The 23,177-nt window shown below is 44.0% G+C and overlaps 2 protein-coding genes and 1 long non-coding RNA gene across 3 annotated transcripts; 1 reads left to right on the plus strand and 2 right to left on the minus strand.

Annotated features, from left to right (window-relative positions):
• Window positions 1-1,644: 1,644 nt before the first annotated feature.
• On the minus strand, window positions 1,645-1,924 carry LOC103629694 (uncharacterized). The gene is made up of 2 exons (XR_554579.2): window positions 1,849-1,924; window positions 1,645-1,748 (listed from the first exon to the last, which is right to left on the minus strand). It is a non-coding gene; the product is annotated as an uncharacterized lncRNA (long non-coding RNA).
• A 1,471-nt stretch (window positions 1,925-3,395) lies between these two features.
• Window positions 3,396-6,893, plus strand: LOC100192772 (uncharacterized). Its single transcript, NM_001358546.1, has 5 exons — window positions 3,396-4,058; window positions 5,529-5,657; window positions 5,773-6,114; window positions 6,212-6,259; window positions 6,369-6,893. The coding sequence occupies exons 1-5, from the start codon at window positions 3,516-3,518 to the stop codon at window positions 6,597-6,599; spliced, it is 1,293 nt and encodes a 430-aa protein (NP_001345475.1). The 5' UTR covers window positions 3,396-3,515; the 3' UTR covers window positions 6,600-6,893.
• Window positions 6,894-10,004: 3,111 nt separating this feature from the next.
• LOC100279547 (transmembrane 9 family protein member 4) lies at window positions 10,005-13,085 on the minus strand. The gene is given in 7 exon segments (NM_001152544.1): window positions 10,005-11,594; window positions 11,783-11,936; window positions 12,076-12,188; window positions 12,280-12,388; window positions 12,459-12,568; window positions 12,675-12,839; window positions 12,956-13,085. Coding segments are annotated over 7 exon segments (1,911 nt in total). The 5' UTR covers window positions 13,064-13,085; the 3' UTR covers window positions 10,005-10,442.
• Window positions 13,086-23,177: the final 10,092 nt, after the last annotated feature.

The following is a 23,177-nucleotide window of genomic DNA, read 5'->3' on the forward strand; positions in this document are numbered from 1 at the left end:
GCGCCCGCCCGCGCGAAACACCTGAATCCCACCCGCACGCCCGCCTGCCAGCCGCAATGCACGTTCCACGAAACCCGCCGCTACCACACGCCCGCCCGCGCGAACCGCCTGCCAGCCGCTCCGCACGCCTGCCAGCCGCGAACCCCACGTCCGCCGTGACCGCCACATATCCGCCCTCACGCCGCCAGCCATGTCGCGACCGCTTCGCAAACGCCACAAACATCCGCACGCCAGCGCACGATTCGCCCCGAGCTCAATACCCCGTGCGCGGGCCCGAACAATTTGTTCCCCTGATCAATCCCGCGCCACTTCATTGCCCCGCCCGCCCCCTTCATTTCCCCGCTCTGCCTCCTTCATTCCCACGCCAGTTTGCCGCTGGAGAGGAAGGACGAAGGAGAAGGAGCTTGCCCCAACATCGGATAGGAACGATATCTGCTATTGCTCAACCGCGCAGGCCTTGACCAAGGTATGCCATTATGCTCGACTCTCCAATGAAGTATGGTATTATATGTTTGTTCATACTCAGTTTGCTAGGAGCAATTTTTGAATTGTAGACCATGTATGGTTTTGCTTGATTCTGAGCACTTAAGTCTCATGTGAATTGCATTTAAATAAGAATCTATGGAAAAAAACTAGAACCACCAGAGGGTTAATGCCACAGACTTCTAATGCCTACTGCCCCATCCATGCACAAATTATTATGTCATGGCATAGTAACAAGTTGCTGCAGACACACCTTTTAGTACTTGAAATAACATGTTATTGACATGAATGAAGAAGGCCCCTTTACCCAACAGAAGACTGTTTGGGGAATTTACTAAGTTTATGAGAAGATCTGCTGCATCATCTGATAACTGTAAAAAATGTGCAAATTATTAGCAACCCAGTTTTTGTCACGATACAATCATAAGTTGTTAAAATACAAGTGAAAAAAGAAAATAAAAACTACAAATCATCTAGAGTGAGAGTTCATCTACAAAATTAGCATGTCAATGGTAAAAAGTCTAGGAAATACTTGTCCATGGTTTGAAGACTATAATAGGTGTTTCGTTTTTAAAGGTAAAAAAGGGACACAATAAAACAAAATTCTATTCGGAACTTCAGCTTGGTGCCTCCCCTTCTACTTCAACAATAGTTTGTTCATTGAGAAACCTATTTTCCACTTTGCATGGTGGCCGCTATTTTGATAGAGCAATTGAAGCCATTGTCTTCCCCTACTGTCAAATGCTGTTAGTTTAAGCATTTTAAAACATATGCGAAAAATATTAGAATTTTTCGATTGATGGTTTGGATATAAAGATAAAAGTGAATAGAGCTTGAAGTAAATTTTTATTAGTACAAATGATAGTGTTCTTTATAGTATAATTAACTACCTATTACAGTCACTTTCGTTTACACAGTTCTCTATCTATTGCTTCAGCCTCCAAATAAATAAACAAATAGAATGGTTACTAGGATTTTGGAAGTACCAAGTTTGAATTTTAACCTACCTGCTGTCAGTTGAAGTTTTTGGTGTATACTCTCATGAGCTAAGGGTCGTCGATATCTTGATGACTGGTAGAGTTGGTTCAGAACCTTTTATTTCATCTATAATTTTGCCAAGAATGACTTCATCGTGTTCATCGTCCTCTTTTAGTGCAGATATTTCCGAATTTGGAGATGGGGATGCTTCTGAGCTAACCAAACCATCATTCAGTGCCTTGTCCTCGTCAAATGCAAACCAATTGGAATTTGTAAAGAGCGAACCACTGCAAACGACATCTTCAAATTAGTCCATTCTTATTGCAAACATCAAATGTGCTTACAAAAAGGAAGAACAGTAATCAGATTAAATAGTAAAGAATAAACCTTTCTTGGTCGTCTCCAAGGCGAAGGGAGGAGATTACAACCTCTGCAGATTCATCATCAAAATATACATCATGTGGCAGATATAATAACCAGAAAAAACATCAAACATCAGGAGATACAATCTGTTCAGTTCAATGCAAGATGATACAATGAATCTAAACAGTAAATCTGAATATACCTCATCATCCCGCTCAAGTGATGCTTGAGCCTACATGTATAAACAAAAGTTACTAAATAAATTTTAAAACTGTTTATGTGTTGGCATGTTGCAAATACAGAACTTGGCTGTTTAGGTCCATCAAAATTAAGAATATTCTTTTAATGTAATTCAGCACGCCCCTAGCAGCAAATATGCCACTTCCTGTCATCTCCTTCCACTTGGGAGCTGAGCATGGTTTCCTGAAGGGGAAAAGGGAACGGGGGAACGACTTGGTGAGCCACGGGTCCCTTCATCTATTGAACTTGACAAAACATACACAAATCATGAGCCTTGTGATCAACACAGATTCACCGATTGCGTACCAAAACTGGATTAGTTGTTTAAATAGTGCAATTGACCTTGGATGAAACTATCTATGCAAAAGTAGGGAGATGTTAGATAAATCAAAGAGTCAGAGATGGAGGGAGATTGGAGAGTTGAACTTATGTGTAGCAAAGATTGTTTGTCAGTGACTGCAGTGCATCAGCAGTGAATTCGTTCTCATCATAGAGCACATGGTAATGGTTCGGGCGACTTGTTCCCTGACAAGAAATATTTTTGACACTCAATGTCTGATAAGTGCTGTTCTGGAAAAGAATGTGCAACGTACCTGAATGCCAACATGACTACACAAGTAGAAATCAAACTCAGTAGGGTGGCAAATCTTTTGGTCAACCACAGTTCGTGCAGCACAAGTGACGCGCAAAATAAGGCCCAGACAACAAATGCTTATAGAAGCAGCAACTTTATGAACCCAATAACAGTGTGATACAAAAAACACTAAGCAGTCTAGCCTTGATAAACAATAAGATATATGGTAACCTCCTTTACCTGGGTTTCGTACGACCATGGGCTGTTTTTGCTGCCTCTTTTATATGATCAAAGGTAGCAGATCTTCCATAAGCAATATTTTCCCAAATGCTCAAACTCAATAAGGCTGGTTCTTGTGTCACCAGACCAATTTGACTTCTTAACCATTCTACTTTCAGTTTTTTTATGTTTTCCCCATCCAAAAGAACTTCACCTGAAAAATAATAGTAGTCTTTTGAGTGGAAATAGAAGTGAATAGATGGTGAGAGACTATGCACGATGATGCAAATTAGCAAGACTCATACAAGCGCGGAACAATATGCTGATGGGACATAAGGGTAACACATGCTCAGGTGTTAATATATTTGGCTTCTGAGGAAACTTTCTCCAGACCTCCAAAAAAATATAAGATTCGATCAGATATGTGTACTCTCGTTGTAACGTACGGGCACACCTAGTAGACTATAGAGTTTGCAAACTTTAAAAGTGCAAAAAAAAGATGGGCGGCAGTCCCGTGAGGCCTGAGTCTCACGTTTCACCAACAACAGGCCGACTCCATCCCTCGACTCTACTCTACGCGGCACGCGAGCGCAGGGGCCCGTCCGCGAAAAAGACCCCACACCGCCCACTACACCGGCCAATCACCCGCCGGCGCGCCATGGCCGCCGCCACCGCTACCGGGGACTCCGTCAAGGAGCCGCTCCTCCACCGCGCGTACCCGTCCCAGGTCGCGTCGGCCTCCTCGCCCGCGCTCCCGTCCGCGCCCCCGGGGTCCGCCGGCCGTCGCTTCCCGGGGGTGCTCGACGTCCCCAACCTCAAGAAGCGCGGCGGCGGCACGCGCAGCTGGATCCGCGTCGAGGCCGTCACGGCCTCCGTGCAGACGTTGGAGATCGACAAGGCCACCATGATGCGGCGCTGCGAACTCCCCGCGCGGGACCTGCGCTTGCTCGACCCGCTCTTCGTGTACCCGTCCACGGTCCTGGGCCGCGAGCGCGCCATCGTCGTCAACCTCGAGCAGATCCGATGCGTCATTACAGCCGACGAGGTCCTCCTGCTCAACTCCCTCGACAGCTACGTCCTCCAGTACGCCGCCGAGCTCCAGCGCCGCCTCCTCCAGCGCGCTGAGGGCGACCAGCTACCATTCGAATTCCGGGCGCTCGAGCTCGCCCTCGAGGCCGCATGCTCCTTCCTCGATGCACAGGTGATCATCAAAACTCCTCGATTCCATGTCTGTGTCTGAACTACATAAATGCCCTAGTGCAAAAAACACAAGAAACGGTATCTTGGCGAAGGAACGTCTTTAGCACGGTTCTCTAAGTCTAGATACGGTTCCACTCATATAACCGAGCCTCTATATAACCCACATAAATGAGTTGTATCTTGAGAGTTTCTAGCGAATAAGATACAAGACTTCAATACGTTGGGTTGTATGAAGGGTTTTTTTAGGTGTATTTAGTGCTTAGAGAACCGTAATATAGTATCTAGATTGTACATACCCTTAGTTTGGTTATTCGAATCAGAGTGGGTTCAGTTCCCATGATTGGACTATGACGGGACGCGATAATGATGATGTTCTAACATGGTTTGCAACTGTGCAATTGGCTGGCTTAATGGTCCAGTAATTGTGTTTTTGCAGCCAATGAGAGGTTGATGGTATTCTGTGAGTATCATGCTGCACGTGCTAGAATCAAATTTTTTGCTGGATGAATGGGATTCCCCAACTTCCCAATTGTTGCTGATCATCGAGTAAAAATGTTGCAGCTAACTCTCTGATGGTGATTCAAACACATGTTATCAATGAGAAATTATGTTTTGTATCAGTTATTTCTTCCAACTGTATAAAGATTAGCAGATCCGCCTCCTTATCCTTTTAGGTATCTACTAAGACTAAGATGAGTGCCTACTTAGATTATGGCATACACTTGCATCATTCTCCTGCTTTTGCAATCAGGTAGTATAGTTAGAATGAGCCCATCAAAGTTTAAAAGTTGGATGTTGCTTAAGAGAAAATTTCAAATTCGCAGCATGTTAATGTTAAGTTGTAAACAAGAAATACAAATTGTTTCTTCCTTTAACTGTAACAGCCTTTTCATGTGCAGATTCTTTTCTTCCTCAGGCAGTTTCTTTAATGCCTGCTTCTCTTGGTACCAAGAAATCGATGCTTTCTCCAACAAATTGTGATGGCTTTATCAATATTCATCTGTTTAATGATCCTAACCACAATAAATAGACATTCCTGTTCAGAACATGAAGTAATCTGAGTTTTTTCAGGCTATCGAAAACAATTAGTTTTTTATACTTATTTTCCTTGAGTTAATAATAATTTAGGAATTGTTTTGAGTTTGCCAATTGAACTTTTTTTATAACAAACCAATTGAGGTTGAAGTGCCTTTCAAAAGTGACCAGAGAGGACGACCGAGAACCCATGGCTTTTTGGCTAGAGTTTTAGCTTCAAAAATTCTTTGTTGAGTGTTGACTGTTGATATGGTCTTATGTGTATTATGTCTTACTGATTGAAGCACACTCTTGCATGGTCAAAACAACAGAGCCTTCTAGGTTTCTAGTCCCAAGCAAGTTATAGGGTAAGCATGCCTTGTAGATGCTGATTGCCTTTTGACATTAATAAAACCAGTGCATATGTCATATTGTCTATTTTTCTGTTTCTCTTCAGGCAGCGGAACTGGAAATTGAAGCATATCCATTATTGGATGAGCTGACATCCAAAATCAGTACTCTCAATTTGGAACGTGTCCGGCGATTAAAAAGTAGACTAGTTGCATTGACCAGAAGAGTTCAAAAGGTAAAATGTAGCCTAATCTCGATTTCTTTTGTTGTTGTTGTTGTTGTTGTTGTTGTTGTTGTTGCAGACCATTTGTGTGGACTGGTTTTCTAATTGCTATTTTTTCTTCCAATAGGTCAGAGATGAAATAGAACAATTAATGGATGATGATGGTGATATGGCTGAGATGTATCTCACCGAAAAAAAGATGAGGATGGAATCATCTGTCTTTGGTGACCAGTCTTTGTTGGGCTACAATTCAGCAGGTGCTGCTGGGGCATCAGTTTCAGCTCCTGTATCGCCAGTCTCATCACCCACGGAATCACGAAAGCTGGAGAAAGCTTTCAGTTTGTGTAGAAGCAGGCATGACAGCACGAAGAGCTCCGATAACACAACGACAGATCATATCCAAGAGTTGGAGATGTTACTGGAAGCTTATTTCGTTGTTATCGACAGCACTCTCAACAAGCTGACATCGGTACCAAGCCATATCACCAGCATGTCTTAAATCTGGTTACGTATAATAATACTGCAATAGGAGTCAAAGGGGTCTGATCTATTTTTACTTCTTTCAGCTTAAAGAGTACATTGATGACACTGAAGACTTCATCAACATTCAGCTGGTACGTCGACATATTTTATACTCTGCTTATTTGGGATATGCATATCAGGTTTATGCATTTCCCATACTGCTGGTCTGTGTTATTTGACTTGAGTTCCATATGTTCCTAGGACAACGTGCGGAACCAGCTGATCCAGTTTGAGTTGCTCCTAACGACTGCAACATTTGTTGTGGCCATTTTTGGAGTGGTTGCTGGGATATTTGGGATGAACTTTGAGACATCAGTTTTCAAAATAGAGAATGCATTCCAGTGGGTCCTTGTAATTACTTCAGTGGTGGGCGTTTTCATCTTCTGCTCCTTCATTTGGTTCTTCAAGTACAAGAGACTGATGCCTTTGTAGAGTGTATATATGCCCTCCTCCTCCTCCTCCTCCTCCCATATAGCACCGATGAATCAGTTCACCGTGTAGACCTTCTACCCTGTTGAGGAACTTGATCAGATCCCTGAATTTCTGCCGATGTGAATTACCATTCTTATAGAGGTTCAGGGCATGCCTGCCGAGAATTCGGGTGAAAATTGTAACTTTCTTGACATGATCCCTTGCTGCGTAAGACTGTCTAAGCTTCCTCTAAATTTTATCCTCTAAAGAAATATTTTCTTTCCTTTACAACACTCTCTAAAAGATTTCGTTCTCTATCTTCTCCATCTCTATCAACATCCTCTAATTTTTTTTCTATATCAACAGTGTTACATAATCTATAATGTTTTCTTATCTGACCTATAATGTTTTCTTATCTGACGCTGGAAAAAAAGTCAGCGTATGTCACTAAATTAAAATATGATACATAATACAATATTCATTTTTAGGGAAACTATGCATCGTTCATATTTAGCCAACTAATTTACTAGACATTTATATTATATATTTTATTTCTTGTCATACGCGCATACACAAATCGTTCGTGAGTGTCAAAATTGAATTAAAGACTAATTTAATTAATTACGTTATGTATCCTACGTTACTGAATCTTTTTTCTGACAAAAATGTTACATACTTTGTTTTGTACATTTTATTCGGTATTGAACAAAGAAACAGAGCATTGATCTGGTGAGATCCGCTGGAAAATATTGTTTTTTCAAACCCACAACACAAAAACTGTATTTAGAGATTAGGCACTGCCCACGTGCACTTGCTGCACAAACTGACGAGCGTGAGCTGACGCAACCGGCGGATAGCGGACAGGAGGAGGTCCACCAGGTTTAGGCTGCCTCGAGCAGCACGCGCTAAACGCTCCTGTCCGCTATATTTACCGGTTCGCGTCGTCCTGTAAGGCTCCAACAACGAACGCTAAAACGTCCGCTAAATTTTAGAGGGCGCTCGTCGTCCGGTAGAGTTGGCGGACGAGCTTCCACCCGCTATCACTGTTTTGCCCGTCCTCCTTCCGTATGCGTGTCTAGTATGCCCGCACATTCCCACTGGCGCCCATTTAGTAATGGCTAATTTGCGTCCATTATGCGAGTGAAGCAAATCATTTATTTAATGAAGCAAATCATTTATTTAATTAACAGTTGTTGTTTAATAAAAAACAGAAATTATTATTTATTTTGTACAATTCGTAATTATTAATCAACCATTGTTTTTTAATTATTATTTCTAAAATTATTGAATACAATAATTTGCGCATCCTTTGAATAGCATGAAATGGGTACAAAACAAAGAAAACAGAAAAAGAAATGGAAAAAGGAATTCTGTTAGCACTGTAGCTTTAGGGGACCGAATTTAGAGGACGTTGCTGCAGACACAGAAGATATAGAGGACATAATCTTTTAGAGTATACTGTAAAGGACAGAGAATATTCCTTTAGGGGACGAAATTTAGGGGATGCTGCTGGAGACAGCCTTAGAGGAGGAAACACGCACGCTAAATTTTACTAGTTGTTACTGAAGGCGTAGAGGAGTATGACATCCGCTATATTTACCGGACAATGTGTTTCGGTTGTTACTGGAGGCGTAGAGGAGTACGGCATTCACTATATTTACCGGACAATGCGTTTTAGCGGGTCTTGCTGGAGGAAGTCTAAGACGAAATAATCAACAGAAATAGTACCGACCAATTCTACATCCAAGTGGCTGCACTGTTGTGCCTTTGCCATCATCATTTCTTGCTTGGTTATGCAAGTGAGATTAGCGTAGATATATCTCTATAATAGTATAAAAGAGGTTTTTATGTCGATCTACTCATGAAAATAGGCTTAGTTAGCCAATTTCGAATCCATGTCGGACTATCGAACCCCTTATCTGCAAATTCTACATTTAATATTTTAATTTTTTCCTTTAACGATTTATTTCTTTTTGTCTAGTTTGATAAGCTAGGTAGCAGTAGCACACTCGCTATTATGCTGAAGTGCAACAGACGATCGTAGCAACAACGGGATCTCCTGCTCCTCATGTGTTGGTCGTTGATTGACTATTAGCCAGTTTTTTGTGACAATAAATTGGAATTGTTGTCACCTAGGGCTAAGAGGATTATGATATTGTTGAACGGTTTGGTGGTTGTTGCTACCGTTGTTTGTTGATTGTAAGAGACTTGTGTGCTCATTCATGGAGATTCGCATAGAGCAACTCTATTAGAACCGTTAATAGTTGAAATGTCTCTCTAGTGTGGTTCTTACGATGCTTGAGTGGTAGACTTGATGTGTGATACCAATTAGGGCTCGTTCGGTTCTACTCCAATCCATATGGATTGTGAGAGATTGAGGGGGTTTTAATCCCTAATAAATTAAAATCCATCCTAATTCGTATCAATCCCCTCTAATCCATATGGATTAAAAATAACCGAACAAGCCCTTAGCGTGTGATCCACCTAGCTTGAATTGTATTCACCATAACGAGAATGTAAGGTGATGGCATACAACCGAACCTCAAATAAAATATTGTTGTTCATTCTCTTGTCCGGTTCAATTTGATCACTATGACACTTGCATTTACATTCTTATTCTTGTCTTGTGTGGTATGTATTTGAGTAACTCTAGAGTAATAAGTTGTTTTTAGTTCTCTAGTTAGCTCTCTAGTGTAGTTACTAATTTGTGTGCTCGAATGAAACCAACTTAAAAACAAAGCAAATGGAATTGTTCAAGAGACTTTCTGTGAGATAGAGCTAGAGTGAGAATTTATATTTGTGCCATCTTTTATACTAATAAAAAATTGCTCTAATGTTTTGTTGTCTTATAGGAAAATATTGTAGGCTCTTCCTCTAGCCATCTAAATCTTAATCAAATACCTCCTCTAACACTTCTTGGAGATCGTTTGTACACAATAAACATTCTAAGGAATAATAAGCACTTGGAAGATTATAACTGTGCCTTATGTAACAGTAACTGTGAAGAGTCAAGCATGCATCTCTTCTTTGAGTGTCCCTTCAGCACAGATTGCTGGCATTCCATCTCCGTCAACTGAAATCTGTTACTTTAACCTTTAGACATGGTCATTGAAGCACAAAAAGCCTCTGATCTCATGTTCAGAGAAATTATAATAACAGCCTGTTGGACCATATAGACAACCAGTGACAGAGTTATCTTTGACAATGCAAGCTTCTCTTTAAACGTTGGTTAAAAGGAGTTCAAGCAAGAGCTTAGTATGGTTTGAATCAACGCCAAGCAAAATGTAAGTGTCTTTAAATTTGTGGAGAGAGAGTCTCTTGTAACTAAAAAAATTAAGTAGGGGCGTCCCTGTTGTTCCCTAAAAAAGATTTCAATAAGTTCTTGCACCATCAACATTAACAATTAGTTTACATAATACATAGAATGACACCACAATCATTTTTACTAGACTTATGATGAAAAAATATTACAATATCGTACAGTCTTTTAATTGAAATATTACTTCCTCATAGAAAACATAGTGAAAGTATTATCTTTTGTAGACTGTGGTCATGCCCCTGCCCCAAATGACGACTCATCTTTTGTATGAAAGAGAAGGAGTACAACATGTCAACATGAAATGCTCAGCATTTCAGGCTAGAAGTACCATCTCAATTCTGTATACTGCGTGATAATAATGAGCGCACATACCTCAAGTTTTACTGAACGCAAAAGTGTAACTGAATTATCAGACGAATAGATACCCTATGGACACCTTACTTTTGTGCATAAACCATGCTACATTTTCATCATTTCATGTATTCTTTCACAACATTGACCTCTGATTTCTCTTGCCGACCATGAAACGATGGCATTCTAGCTTCCTAGTCAATCTTCACCGAAGAGTATATAAGCCTGGTGAACCAGAAGCAGGCATAAAAGCCAATGGTGCCGGTGAGTACAAAGAAGGCATAAGCCGCGATGAGCATGTAGCCGAAGTAGAGCACGCCGGAGACCGCCTTCGTGATCTGCAGTTTCGTGAAGAAATAGAATGCTGCATACAGGAAGAGGTACAGAGCCGACGAGCCGGGTGTCAGGTAGGACCTCCACCACCACTGGTAGTCCTCACTGCACAGCTGGAAATAGCAAAGCACGATGGTGATCTCGGCGCAGGTCACTATCAGGATCACAAAGACGAGGAACAGGAACCCGAAGATGTAGTAGAACTGGTGCATCCAGATCGTTGTCAGGATGAAGAAGAGCTCCATGAACACTGCACCAAAGGGTAGGATACCTCCGACCAACACCGAGACGGCTGGGTTCATATACCATGGCTGCTGCGGTATCAGGCGTGGGATCTTGTTTGTCCTCACTGGGCCCTGTATGGCAGGCTTCCTAAACCCAAGGTAGCTGCCGACGAAGATGAGTGGCATTGAGATTCCGAGCCACAGGAAAACCAGTGCCAACATGGTGGTGAATGGCACAGCCCCAGATGATTTCACGCCCCAGAGGAGCCTGTTCAGGGCAAAGAATATCACGAAGACGACTCCAGGGAATACCAAGACCGTCTTGATGGCGACCTTCTCCCATTCCAGCCCCCCGAACATCTTGTGAAGACGTGCAATGGAGTACCCTGCAAGCAGGCCCATGAAGACCCAGAGCAGGATCATGGCTGTCATGAACCCTCCACGGTTTGAAGGTGACAGGAGCCCCAGGATGGCAATCAGCAAGGTGACCAGCAGCATCCCAAAGAATTGTACACCTGTGCCCACGTACACGCACAGCAGGTCGGCATTGGCAGGAGGCCTGAACACATCGCCATGGAGAAGCTTCCATCCAGACTCCTCTTGGGCCTCCTCCTGGTCCTCTAGCTGGTTGTACTTGGAAATATCGCGGTACAGAGTTCGGAGCATGATCATGGCAACCATCACAGACAGGAAGAGGACCGTGGTCAGAGAATTCACGATGGAAAACCAATGATCGTCAGGCGTGCGGAGGTAGGTGTCCCAGCGGGATGACCACTGGATACTGCTTTCCTGCATGACACGTCATGTAATAAAAACAATGAAAATGTCTGGAAATCTGAAGCTTTGCAATGGAAAAGTAGACCATTTATCTGAAGCTTGCATATGAGTGCTACACATGCCTACATCTCAAAAACAAGGCTGGTTGTATCTTGCATAGAAACAACTCGACAAGTCGAGTAATCGAAAGTCGAAACTACCTCAAAGTTAACATCATAGGTGAAAATGATCTCTTTGTTTGCCTTTACTTCTTCAGGCCCATCGGAGTTCACTATTAGATGCTCAGATTGTGTATTACAGGTTTTAAGTCGAGTTGCATTCCCCTTCCAATCACCATCGAATTCATGTTTAAGACTGCGACAGATACAATAAATGATTAAATGTACACTGTCGCTGTGAACATAAAAAAAAGATTGTAAAATGACATCGTCTATCATGCAACATGTGAGAACACCACAAAGAAACTCCACTTTGCGAGGATGAGATATTTAACCTGAACGGTTTAACCTCAAAGGCCACAATCCTAGCGAGATCTGTTTGTGCATCCTTGTTATACTTCACGAGAAATGAGTAGTGGTTGTGGATGAAATACTTGAATTCATTACTCTGCACTAGTGACATTTAGATCAGAACACATTTGTTAATATATACTGGCTGAATTCCCAGGCAGCTAGTATAATCAAGAAGATGAACCCACCCCAGCGTAGTGGCCCTTGACACCCACGTGCACACCTTGCTGATAGAATGGAGGCGCGTCTCTATCCAATCTCTCAATCGGGACGACCATAGGGAGGTTGTCAAGAATCCTACAAGGCAAGAAAACAGGGCTCATTCTCCCATTCCAGTTATCTGAATTTTCACGGCATCTGATCTCACATGTTTACACGGTACTCGTCGTGGATTTTCTCCATGATGTCCTTTGCTCCCTGCTCGGTCAGAACAACCTTGCACGCGATCTGACACAGTTTAGGCTCCATCATCTCGAACTGCATCGCGAACACAAAAATGAGACTCCTGCTAATTGCAGCAAAAGCAGCTGGCAGGAGGCGAATGGTAACAATTACAAAGCTGCTGCAGTCCTAGAGGAATTACCACGTAGGGTGAGTTCTCGATTCGGTCGCCGCGGAGGACCTGGCCGAGGTTCTCGGCGCTGTTGACGATGGTGTCCGGCCTGCAGAAGGGGAGGGAGTAGTAGGAGTATGGCAGCTGCGTCTTGATGGAGCTCAGCTGGTTCACCTTCACGGCGAGCAAGTCGTTCTGCAACCAGCCACCACGACCCACACACAGATGACAGACCCAGTGCGTGAGGACCAAGGGCCAGGAAATGAGTGGGACTGTGTGAAAGAGTGGCGGAAGAGAAAGAAATCCAAGACCTTGCGGAAGTCGGCGGGGGCGACGCCGGGGAGGTAGAACCCGCTGGCGGCGCCGGCACATGCTAGGACGATGAGCAAGGGGAGCGCCGGATGGGCCGTCGTCGCCATGGGTGTGGCTTGTGATTGTGAGAGGAGGTGGGAGCGCGCCGGGCAGGAGGAAGAGGAAGTGGAACTGTGGAAGGAGGAAGTCGTCGCTCGTCGGCGACGATAGAATAGAAGCGGCGGATTGCGCGGAAGGTCAAAGTTCGGTCCGCGGTTAGCTGGCAAACAAACGGAATGGGGGTACAGAATTTGGCTTCTGTCACTGTCACATCCTTGGAGAAAACATTGCCCCTCTGTTCATTTTTGCAAGACGTATTTAAAAATAGGATTTATATTTTTTTTATGAATTTTGTTTGGCAATTAGTTCAATTATATGGAAGTTTAATGTAGAAAACGTTACACGCAGATGACTTTTAATATGATGTACTCTACTCTCTTCGTTTGTAAAAGAAAAATGTAACTATGTTTTTGTGAATTGTGAGGGCTTTAGAAAATAAGAAACTTTTTTTTTTTTGCATTCAGCAAACTCTTCAGAAGATGAGAAGTCTCTTCTTTTAAATAGATAACGGTTACGGCCTTACGGGTTATGCTCAAGGCTAGAGTATACTCTGGCAATTAGAAAAGATCCTGGAGTTCAAAACAAGGCCGGAGAAGCTGGAACTTTTAGCCATCAAATTCCCAGGCTACATAGTTAAATCAAGTGGAGAACAAAATAGGAAGAATTTCTTTAATAGAGTGTGTTTCAGCCTGTTCTTTGGCTTTAATACGTACCGGCTTCTACTCTTTCTATAGTATTTTGTCTCTATAGATAGGAGTTGTAGCGGTGCTTTAATCTAAAGCCAACGTTTGATTGGAAGCTGACCGAAGTTCCTACCTAAGTCAAAAGTTCTTGCCTTTGGGGCATGTGTTTCAACTTTCAAGAGGGGAAATGGGTTAGTTTTCTGAAGTTGGGTTCTTAGGGGGTGTTTGGTTACCCCAAACTAAAATTTAGCCTCTGTCATATCGAATGTTTGAACCTCCGTTTCGGGTATTAAATGTAGTCGGATTATAAAACTAATTTGTCAGCCGAAGATTAAAAGACGAGACGAATCTAGTCCAGTTGGTTGGGTCTATATTTCATACTCCTATTTAAAAGTCAAACGCTTGATGTGACCCGGGCTAAACTTTAGCAGGAGCAACCAAACACTCCCTTAGTGGGCCATGTGATTAGTTTTTGAGGTCGATGTGGTGTTTTTTCTCTCTAGAGATTTGTAGATGTGTGCTTTTGTGTAATTGTCACAAAGGTGTTACTCACACGAATGTTGTAAACTAGCTTAATGATGAGGCTGGTTCCAACACCGGTAGAAATCGATAGATGTGGTCCAATCAGCTTATGGAGAACCACTGATGGTGTGTAGGCATGTGTCATCTTCTAATTGTTCATATCATTTTGACCATTTAAAATTTAAATAATTATAAAAATAAATTGTCGGGTACCGTAATTAGGGGTACCCCAACACTCCTAAACACGGCTGGTAACCACCATCAGCACAAACCGCAAAGGCTGATGGGCGCGGTTCAGGTCAAGGCTTCGTCTACCCAAGGGGCGCGATCTCGCCTCGCCCGAGTCCAGCCTCGGGCAGGAACTGTAGTCCCGGACGAAGTTACGTCTCACCCGAGGGCCTCCTCAGGCAGTGGGCGCACCCTCGGCATGTCCGAGGCCCAGCTCGAGCAGGCTTCGTCGAGAAGCAACTTTGGCCAAATCGCCTCTCCAACCGACCGTATCGCAGACGCATTCATTGCGAGGATCGCCTGACACTTTATCCTGACACACGTGCCTCAGTCGGCAAGGTCGAAGTGACCGCAGTCACTTCACCCTTTCGTTGACCGACTTGACAGGAAAACAGTGCTGCTCGCTCCGCTCCGACTGTTGTGCCACCCACCAGGGTGAAGTTGACAACAGCCAAGTTCAGCCTCAGGCGCAACAGGAAGCTCCGCCTCGCCCGACCTTAAGGCCTCGGCCTCGGGAGGAGGTCTCCGCCTCGCCCGACCCCAGGGCTCGACCTCCACCTCGGCCTCGGAAGGTGGTCTCCGCCTCGCCCGACCCCAGGGCTCGGCCTCAACCTCGGCCTCGGGAGGAATCGCGTCCTCACCCGACCCCGGCCTCGGTCTCAGGAGAAGTCTCCGCCTCGCCCGACCTCGGGCTCGGACCGACCGCGCCACGGGGGTTACATCATTACTCTACCCCTAGCTAGCTCAGGCTACGGGGGGACAAGACCGGCGTCCCATCTGGCTCGCCTCGGTAACAAGTAATGATGGCGCCCCGCGTGCGTCCATGACGACGGTGGTTCTCAGCCCCCTACGGAAGCAAGGAGACGTCAGCAAGATCCCAGCAGCATCGACAGTTGTGCTTCTACAAGGCTCAAGCACTTCTCCGACGGCCACGTTATCGCCTACGCAAGGCTCAAGCACTTCTCTGACAACCACGTTGGCATGTACACAGGGCTCAGGCACTTCCCTACCAGACACGTTAGCGCCTAGCTACACCCCCTATTGTACACCTGGACCCTCTCCTTGCATCTATAAAAGGGAGTGTAATACCCAATTTGTAATAGAATATAAATAAAAGAGAATATATAATTTAGCTGTAAAGAGAAGGAAAGAAAATAGAAAATACTACATAAAATAAAATAAAAATAATAATAAATATCTTTCACATGGATACTATCAAACTGTACATTTCAAACTGAGGAAAAATTTATCACACGGTTTGAATCTAAAATTGGATTGAAGATTGAATTTGAAATGGGAAAAAGGAAAATGGAAAATGAAAAGAAAAACAGAAAGAAAATAGAAAAGCGCGCAGTCCAGGAATCTGGTTTTGGCCCAAACCAGCTTGCACCCGCGCAGCCCGTTCTCAACAGCGGCACCGACAGCTGGGACCCACTGTCAGCCTCCCTCTCGCGGTCGCTTTTCTTCCCTGCATTCTCTAGCGCGTGGGGCCCTGTTGTCAGCAGCAACCCGTCATTCTCGCCCGCGCCCTCGTTTCTCCGCCACTGACCGGTGGGCTCCCGAAGATAGCTCCGTCTTCAACCAAATCTGCGAGCATGGCGGATGGCGGATGCGCGGTCGTCGCGCAGGTGGTTTCAACCACCATTCCGCTTTCCTCTCTCGCGGCGCGGACTCGCCAGTCCATAAGGTGTGGGCGCGGACCCCCCTTCCTTCCCCGTATTCCGCTCCCCATGTCATCCACTGCTACCGCCTCCATGACCGTGCATGCGTGAGAGCCGAGTGCCACCGTCGCCATGGGCTGCTCCCCGCCGTGAAACTCGCGGGTCGCCGCGGGCTCTTTCTTCCTCGCCCCACTCCGACTCGTGTCCCATCGACTGCGTAGGGTCATCGAATCGTGGAGCCATGGCGGGCATAGCTGGGATTGCGCACCGAAGAAGAACGCCGCCGCGGATCAGGGGCAGGGCTAACCGTCGCAAGTCTTCTGGTGAGTGCCTTCTCGATTGGTTCGCATGTGTCCCCGCATCGCATGGGATTCCTAGGATAAGCGTTTGGGGTGCCGTGGGGCGTTCACCGATCATGGCGCCGCCGCGTGATACTGCTGGCACTGGCATGCCGGTCTGTCGAGCTGGTGAAGAAGGGGTCCGGACTGTTGGCATGTTGATCTACGGTTTAGATTGGGTATGGTTCCTTGGCTGCGCGCTCGGATATGGGGGTGAAACCGTGTCCGTAGATCGGGTTGTCAATGGTGGGAGATTAGAACTGTGAAAACCCTTTCGGGTGTTCGGATCTGGACGGTTGGGCGTTAATCGGATGGCTCTGGGTGGATCTTGAGTATTTAGAATCTGAACCGTTGGATCTTGATCCAACGATAGGTGGCGCGTACCGGTTCCCTGTCGTCCCGATGTGATCTGGGCCCTCCATCTCTGATCGTGCGGATGGGCTATGTCAATCCCCCTTCGCCGAGCCAGTTTCACAGATGAGCCCCTCGGTTTATTTGATATCAACCCGCCGTCCTATCCTAGTATAAAGTAATTACGGTTGGGTCCTAGAATTTATAGAAATAACCCCGAGCTCTCTGGTATTCGCATCCGCAATCCATAAATCCCAGAAATTCATAAAATAAGTATTAAAAATACATAGAACCTTGTTTATTCCATAACTTATTCATTTTAACTCCAATTTGATCCATTCAAATTGCGTTAGCTTCATAAAAATATTGTATACCCAGAGACAACATTAATTGTACCATAGAACATATTTTTATAATTAGATATTTGTTTAGCCTATTAGCCAAAATTAAACTAGACCATGATAGTGATTCAACTATAATATGATTCCTAATCAAGTTATAATCTAGATTAAAGTTTAGTTAATTACTTATAAAATATTCTCTCATAGGGTGTACACTAATCAATTTATACTATAATTTAATATTTAATCAAATGAGAAATCATAACTCTATAACCATAACTCCGATCCTAGTAGTTCTCGATCCCGCGATCTCGTAGCGACGTGTAGATTATTATTATTCAGTTTGTTCTTATGTTTGGTGTGATGTTAATTTTATCTATACCATGTTTGTTTGTATTGCTATGACTAGCAGTGAGGTCACGAGGATCCGAAGAATCACCCTGGTAACTGGGATCTCAAGTGCCAGGCAAGTTGCGCCCTTGACCACTTTTGTTACCCAATAATGTTCTTTATAATCATGTACCATGCATAGGTTTAATTTTGATGGGACCCAATAGGTCACCCTAGTCTGTTTATCCTGTTTACCTTGTTTACCCCTGAATCACTTGGGTAGTTTTGCTATCGCTTTATATGGTTTTGGGATAATATTTCATTATATCCATGTTCCAATTATTCTGTTATATTATTTATGTTCATGTCAAGATCATTAAATGTTAATTGGAACATGGAGCTTAACTTGAGAAACACGTGCCACCATAAGGGTTTAATGGGACGCCCTTGGCCAACTAACTAGGAAAGCTAGTGGAAGACTACCTTACCCGAAAGGGGCAAGGGCAGTAGGGGATTGCATGCAAGGAGGTTCTCGGGTTGATTTTGCTGCGTTGGCGGTCAGACAGGGGATTCTTGCAAGTGCTCTCTCCATAAACTGTAGCGGGTTTTCGGAAGCTAGTGGAACTTTGTAAAGGCCTCGTAGTGGATCCCTAGCCATTCACCTCGGTAGTGTCTAAGGGTCTAGCTAACCCTGGCGATATGGGATACATGACTTGTGGGCAAAGGGTACAACCTCTGCAGAGTGTAAAACTGGTATACTAGCCGAGCTCACGGTCATGAGCAGCTCATGACTCTCTGATGATTAACTTATGGAACTAAATTCAATTTGTCATATGCATTGCATCGCAGGTGATGTTGTTACTTTTGTTCTACTACTTAATTGGGTTGGTATTTACTTATACTTAGTAATTGCTAATAAAATTTTGACCAACTTTAAAAGCAATGCTCAGCTCTAACCATCCTCTTTGGTAAGCCTTACACTTCACGTGAGCTCCCATCTTTGGCGAGTTCATGCACATTATTCCCCACAACTTGTTGAGCGATGAACGTATGTGAGCTCACTCTTGCTGTCTCACACCCCCCACAGGTCAAGAATAGGTACCGCAGGATGAGGCGCATGGAGGATGCTGCGATGAGTTCGTGAGAGATCTAGGTCGTCGTCTCCCAGTCAACTTTGGGTTGCTGGACCGTTGTCTCCTTATAATGTAATTACTTATTTATTTTGTACATAACTCTGATTATATAGTAAAGATGTGACATTCGATCATGTGCCATGATTCATCATATGTGTGAGACTTAGTCCCAGCACACCTGGTGATTATGTTCGCGCCCGGGTCTTGGTGCCCCGAAACCCGGGTGTGACAGAAGTGGTATCAGAGGAATGTTGACTGTAGGACGAAACCTAGATAGAACTGGACAACCATTATCTACTTACCTTTGCTACTCTGATTCTTTTCTAAACTTATCTTAATCTTTTCTCATCTATCTCTGCTTTACTCTGATTATTCTTACCTGTTCTTTCTATAAGACAAATGTGGATTTCACACTTTGAAATCATGTGCCTAAAGTGACTTTAGGAATAGGAGACCCACTCTTAGGAACAAAAACAAAACTATTTTTATAGGTATCTATACGCTTGAGTGTTTGTTGTTATGATACTTGTCTGATTTGGATCTTTGATTGAGTGTGATGAGTTGTGGAGTAATGTCCACAATTACATCTGCATATACATATAGAAAAAAATGCTTATAAAAATAACTAGACAAACTAGATTATCCCTCATTAAAGTATCTAGCCTAACAATATCCATCTCATCTTAAAATATTCTATCCTACACTCATAGATCCATCTTATCCTAAAAAATACTCATCTTATCTTGAAAAGGGTCTTATGACATCCTAATAGATCTAACTGACCTCAAAAGATTCTATCTTGTCCTTATGGATTCATCTTACCCTAATAAGCATATTTACCCCTAATAGTCGCCTAGAGGGGGGTGAATAGGGCAAAACTGAAATTTACAAATATAAACACAACTACAAGCCGGGTTAGCGTTAGAAGTATAAACGAGTTCGCGAGAGAGGGTGTAAAACAAATCGCAAGCAAATGAAGAGTGTGACACGCGGATTTGTTTTACCGAGGTTCGGTTCTCGCAAACCTACTCCCCGTTGAGGAGGCCACAAAGGCCGGGTCTCTTTCAACCCTTCCCTCTCTCAAACGGTCCCTCGGACCGAGTGAGCTTCTCTTCTCAAATCACTTGGGAATCAAACTTCCCGCAAGGGCCACCACACAATTGGTGCCTCTTGCCTCAATTACAAGTGAGTGTTTGATCACAAGAAAGAATGCGAAAGAAAAGAAGCGATCCAAGCGCAAGAGCTCAAATGAACACTACAAATCACTCTCTCTAGTCACTTAAGGCTATGTGTGGAGTTGGGAGAGGATTTGATCTCTTTTGGTGTGCTTTGCAATGAATGCTAGCTCTTGTAAAGTGGTTGGAAGTTGGAAAACTTGGATGCAATGAATGGTGGGGTGGTTGGGGTATTTATAGCCCCAACCACCAAACTTGACCGTTGGTGGAGGCTGTCTGTCGTATGGTGCACCGGACAGTCCGGTGTACACCGGACATGTCCGGTGCGCCAGCCACGTCACCAATGCCGTTGGATTTCGACCGTTGGAGCTTCTGTCTTCTGGGCCCGCCTGGATGTCCGGTGCACACCAGACATGTACTGTTCAATGTCCGGTGCGCCAGTATGGGCGCGCCTGACTTCTGCGCGCGCAGCGCGCGCATTTAATGCGTTGCAGGTAGCCGTTGGCGCCGAAATAGCCGTTGCCCCGCTGTTACACCGGACAGTCCGGTGTATACCGGACAGTCCGGTGAATTTTAGCGAGGCAGCTGGAATGAATTCCCGAGGCTGGCGAGTTCCGGAGGCCACTCTTCGTTGGAGCACCGGACATGTTCGGTGTACACCAGACAGTCCGGTGAATTATAGCGGAGTCGCCTCTGGAATTTCCCGAAGGTGGAGAGTTCGAGTGGGAGTCCTCTGGTGCACCGGACACTGTCCGGTGGTGCACCGGACACTGTCCGGTGTACACCGGACAGTCCAGTGCCCCCAGACCAGAGTGCCTTCGGTTGCCCCTTTGCTCCTTTGTTGAATCCAATATTTGATTTTTTTATTGGCTAAATGTGAACCTTTTACACCTGTATAACTTTATACACTAGAGCAAACTAGTTAGTCCAATTTATTTGTGTTGGGCAATTCAACCACCAAAATCAATTAGGAAAATAGGTGTAAGCCTAATTCCCTTTCAATCTCCCCCTTTTTGGTGATTGATGCCAACACAAACCAAAGCAAGTATAGAAATGCATAATTGAACTAGTTTGCATAATGTAAGTGCAAAGGTTGCTTGGAATTGAGCCAATATAAATACTTACAAGATATGCCTGGATTGTTTCTTTGTTTTTAACATTTTGGACCACGCTTGCACCACATGTTTTGTTTTTGCAAACTCTTTTGTAAATCCTTTTCAAAGTTCTTTTGCAAATAGTCAAAGGTAAATGAGTAAGATTTTGCAAAGCATTTTCAAGATTTGAAATTTTCTCCCCCTGATTCAAATGCTTTTCCTTTGACTAAACAAAACTCCCCCTAAATGAGATCCTCCTCTTAGTGTTCAAGAGGGTTTTGATATATCATTTTTGAAATACTACTTTCTCCCCCTTTTTAACACAATAAGATACCCATTGAAAAATACTCTTAAAAGTTTTTTTTTGAAATTGGTGGTGGTGCGGTCCTTTTGCTTTGGGCTCTTACTTTCTCCCCCTTTGGCATGAATCGCCAAAAACAGAATCATTAGAGCCCTCGAATTACATTCTCCCTCTTTGGTCAAAAAAATGAGTGAAGATTATACCAAAGATGAAGTCCTTTTGCTTAGTGCTCATGGTTTCTCCCCCAAAAATGGAGAGTGGCATGGAGTGACGGCGAAGGATGAGTTACGGAGTGGAAGCCTTTGTCTTCGCCGAAGACTCCAATTCCCTTTCAATACACCTATGACTTGGTTTGAAATAGACTTGAAGACACATTAGTCATAGCATATGAAAGAGATATGATCAAAGATATGTAAAATGAGCAATGTGTGCAAATCAACAAAAGAAGTTCCTAGAATCAAGAATATTTAGCTCATGCCTAAGTTTGTTAAAAGTTTGTTCATCAAGTGGCTTGGTAAAGATATCGGCTAATTGATCTTTAGTGTTAATGTAAGAAATCTCGATATCTCCCTTTTGTTGGTGATCCCGTAAAAAGTGATACCGAATGGCTATGTGCTTAGTGCGGCTATGCTCAACGGGATTATCCGCCATCTTGATTGCACTCTCATTATCACATAGCAAAGGGACTTTGGTTAATTTGTAACCGTAGTCCCGCAGGGTTTGCCTCATCCAAAGCAATTGCGCGCAACAATGGCCTGTGGCAATGTACTCGGCTTCGGCGGTGGAAAGAGCGACCGAATTTTGCTTCTTTGAAGCCCAAGACACCAAGGATCTTCCCAAGAACTGGCAAGTCCCCGATGTGCTCTTCCTATTGATTTTGCACCCCGCCCAATCGACATCCGAATAACCAATTAAATCAAAAGTGGATCCCCTAGGATACCAAAGCCCAAACTTAGGAGTATAAGCCAAATATCTCAAGATTCGTTTTACGGCCGTAAGGTGAGCTTCCTTAGGGTCGGCTTGGAATCTTGCACACATGCATACGGAAAGCATAATATCCGGTCGAGATGCACATAAATAGAGTAAGGAACCTATCATCGACCGGTATACCTTTTGATCCACGGACTTACCTTCCGTGTCGAGGTCGAGATGCCCATTTGTTCCCATGGGTGTCTTGATGGGCTTGGCATCCTTCATCCCAAACTTGTTTAGAATGTCTTGAGTATACTTTGTTTGGCTAATGAAGGTGCCCTCTTGGAGTTGCTTCACTTGAAATCCCAAGAAGTACTTCAACTCCCCCATCATAGACATCTCGAATTTCTGTGTCATGATCCTACTAAACTCTTCACATGTAGATTCGTTAGTAGACCCAAATATAATATCATCAACATAAATTTGGCATACAAACAAATCATTCTCAAGTGTTTTGGTAAAGAGCGTAGGATCGGCCTTTCCGACTTTGAAGCCATTTGCAATAAGAAAATCTCTAAGGCATTCATACCATGCTCTTGGGGCTTGCTTGAGCCCATAAAGCGCCTTAGAGAGTTTATAAACATGGTTAGGGTACTCACTATCTTCAAAGCCGGGAGGTTGCTCAACATAGACCTCTTCCTTGATTGGTCCATTGAGGAAGGCACTTTTCACGTCCATTTGATAAAGCTTAAAGCCATGGTAAGTAGCATAGGCCAATAAAATGCGAATTGACTCAAGCCTAGCTACGGGTGCATAGGTTTCACCAAAATCCAAACCTTCGACTTGAGAGTATCCTTTGGCCACAAGTCGAGCTTTGTTCCTTGTCACCACACCATGCTCGTCTTGCTTGTTGCGGAAGACCCATTTGGTTCCTACAACATTTTGATTAGGACGTGGAACTAAATGCCATACCTCATTCCTAGTGAAGTTGTTGAGCTCCTCTTGCATCGCCACCACCCAATCCGAATCTTGGAGTGCTTCCTCTACCCTGTG

Source organism: Zea mays, chromosome 6 (genome assembly GCF_902167145.1).
Source record: "Zea mays cultivar B73 chromosome 6, Zm-B73-REFERENCE-NAM-5.0, whole genome shotgun sequence".
Lineage (NCBI taxonomy): Eukaryota > Viridiplantae > Streptophyta > Magnoliopsida > Poales > Poaceae > Zea > Zea mays.

Bases quoted from the DNA above. Each gene is read 5' to 3' on its own strand.
- LOC100192772 (NM_001358546.1), top strand. From the start codon at position 3,516: ATGGCCGCCGCCACCGCTACCGGGGACTCCGTCAAGGAGCCGCTCCTC. The intron at 4,059-5,528 runs GTGATCATCAAA...GTTTCTCTTCAG, and splicing joins GCTCCTTCCTCGATGCACAG to GCAGCGGAACTGGAAATTGA. The intron at 6,260-6,368 runs GTACGTCGACAT...ATATGTTCCTAG, and splicing joins ACTTCATCAACATTCAGCTG to GACAACGTGCGGAACCAGCT.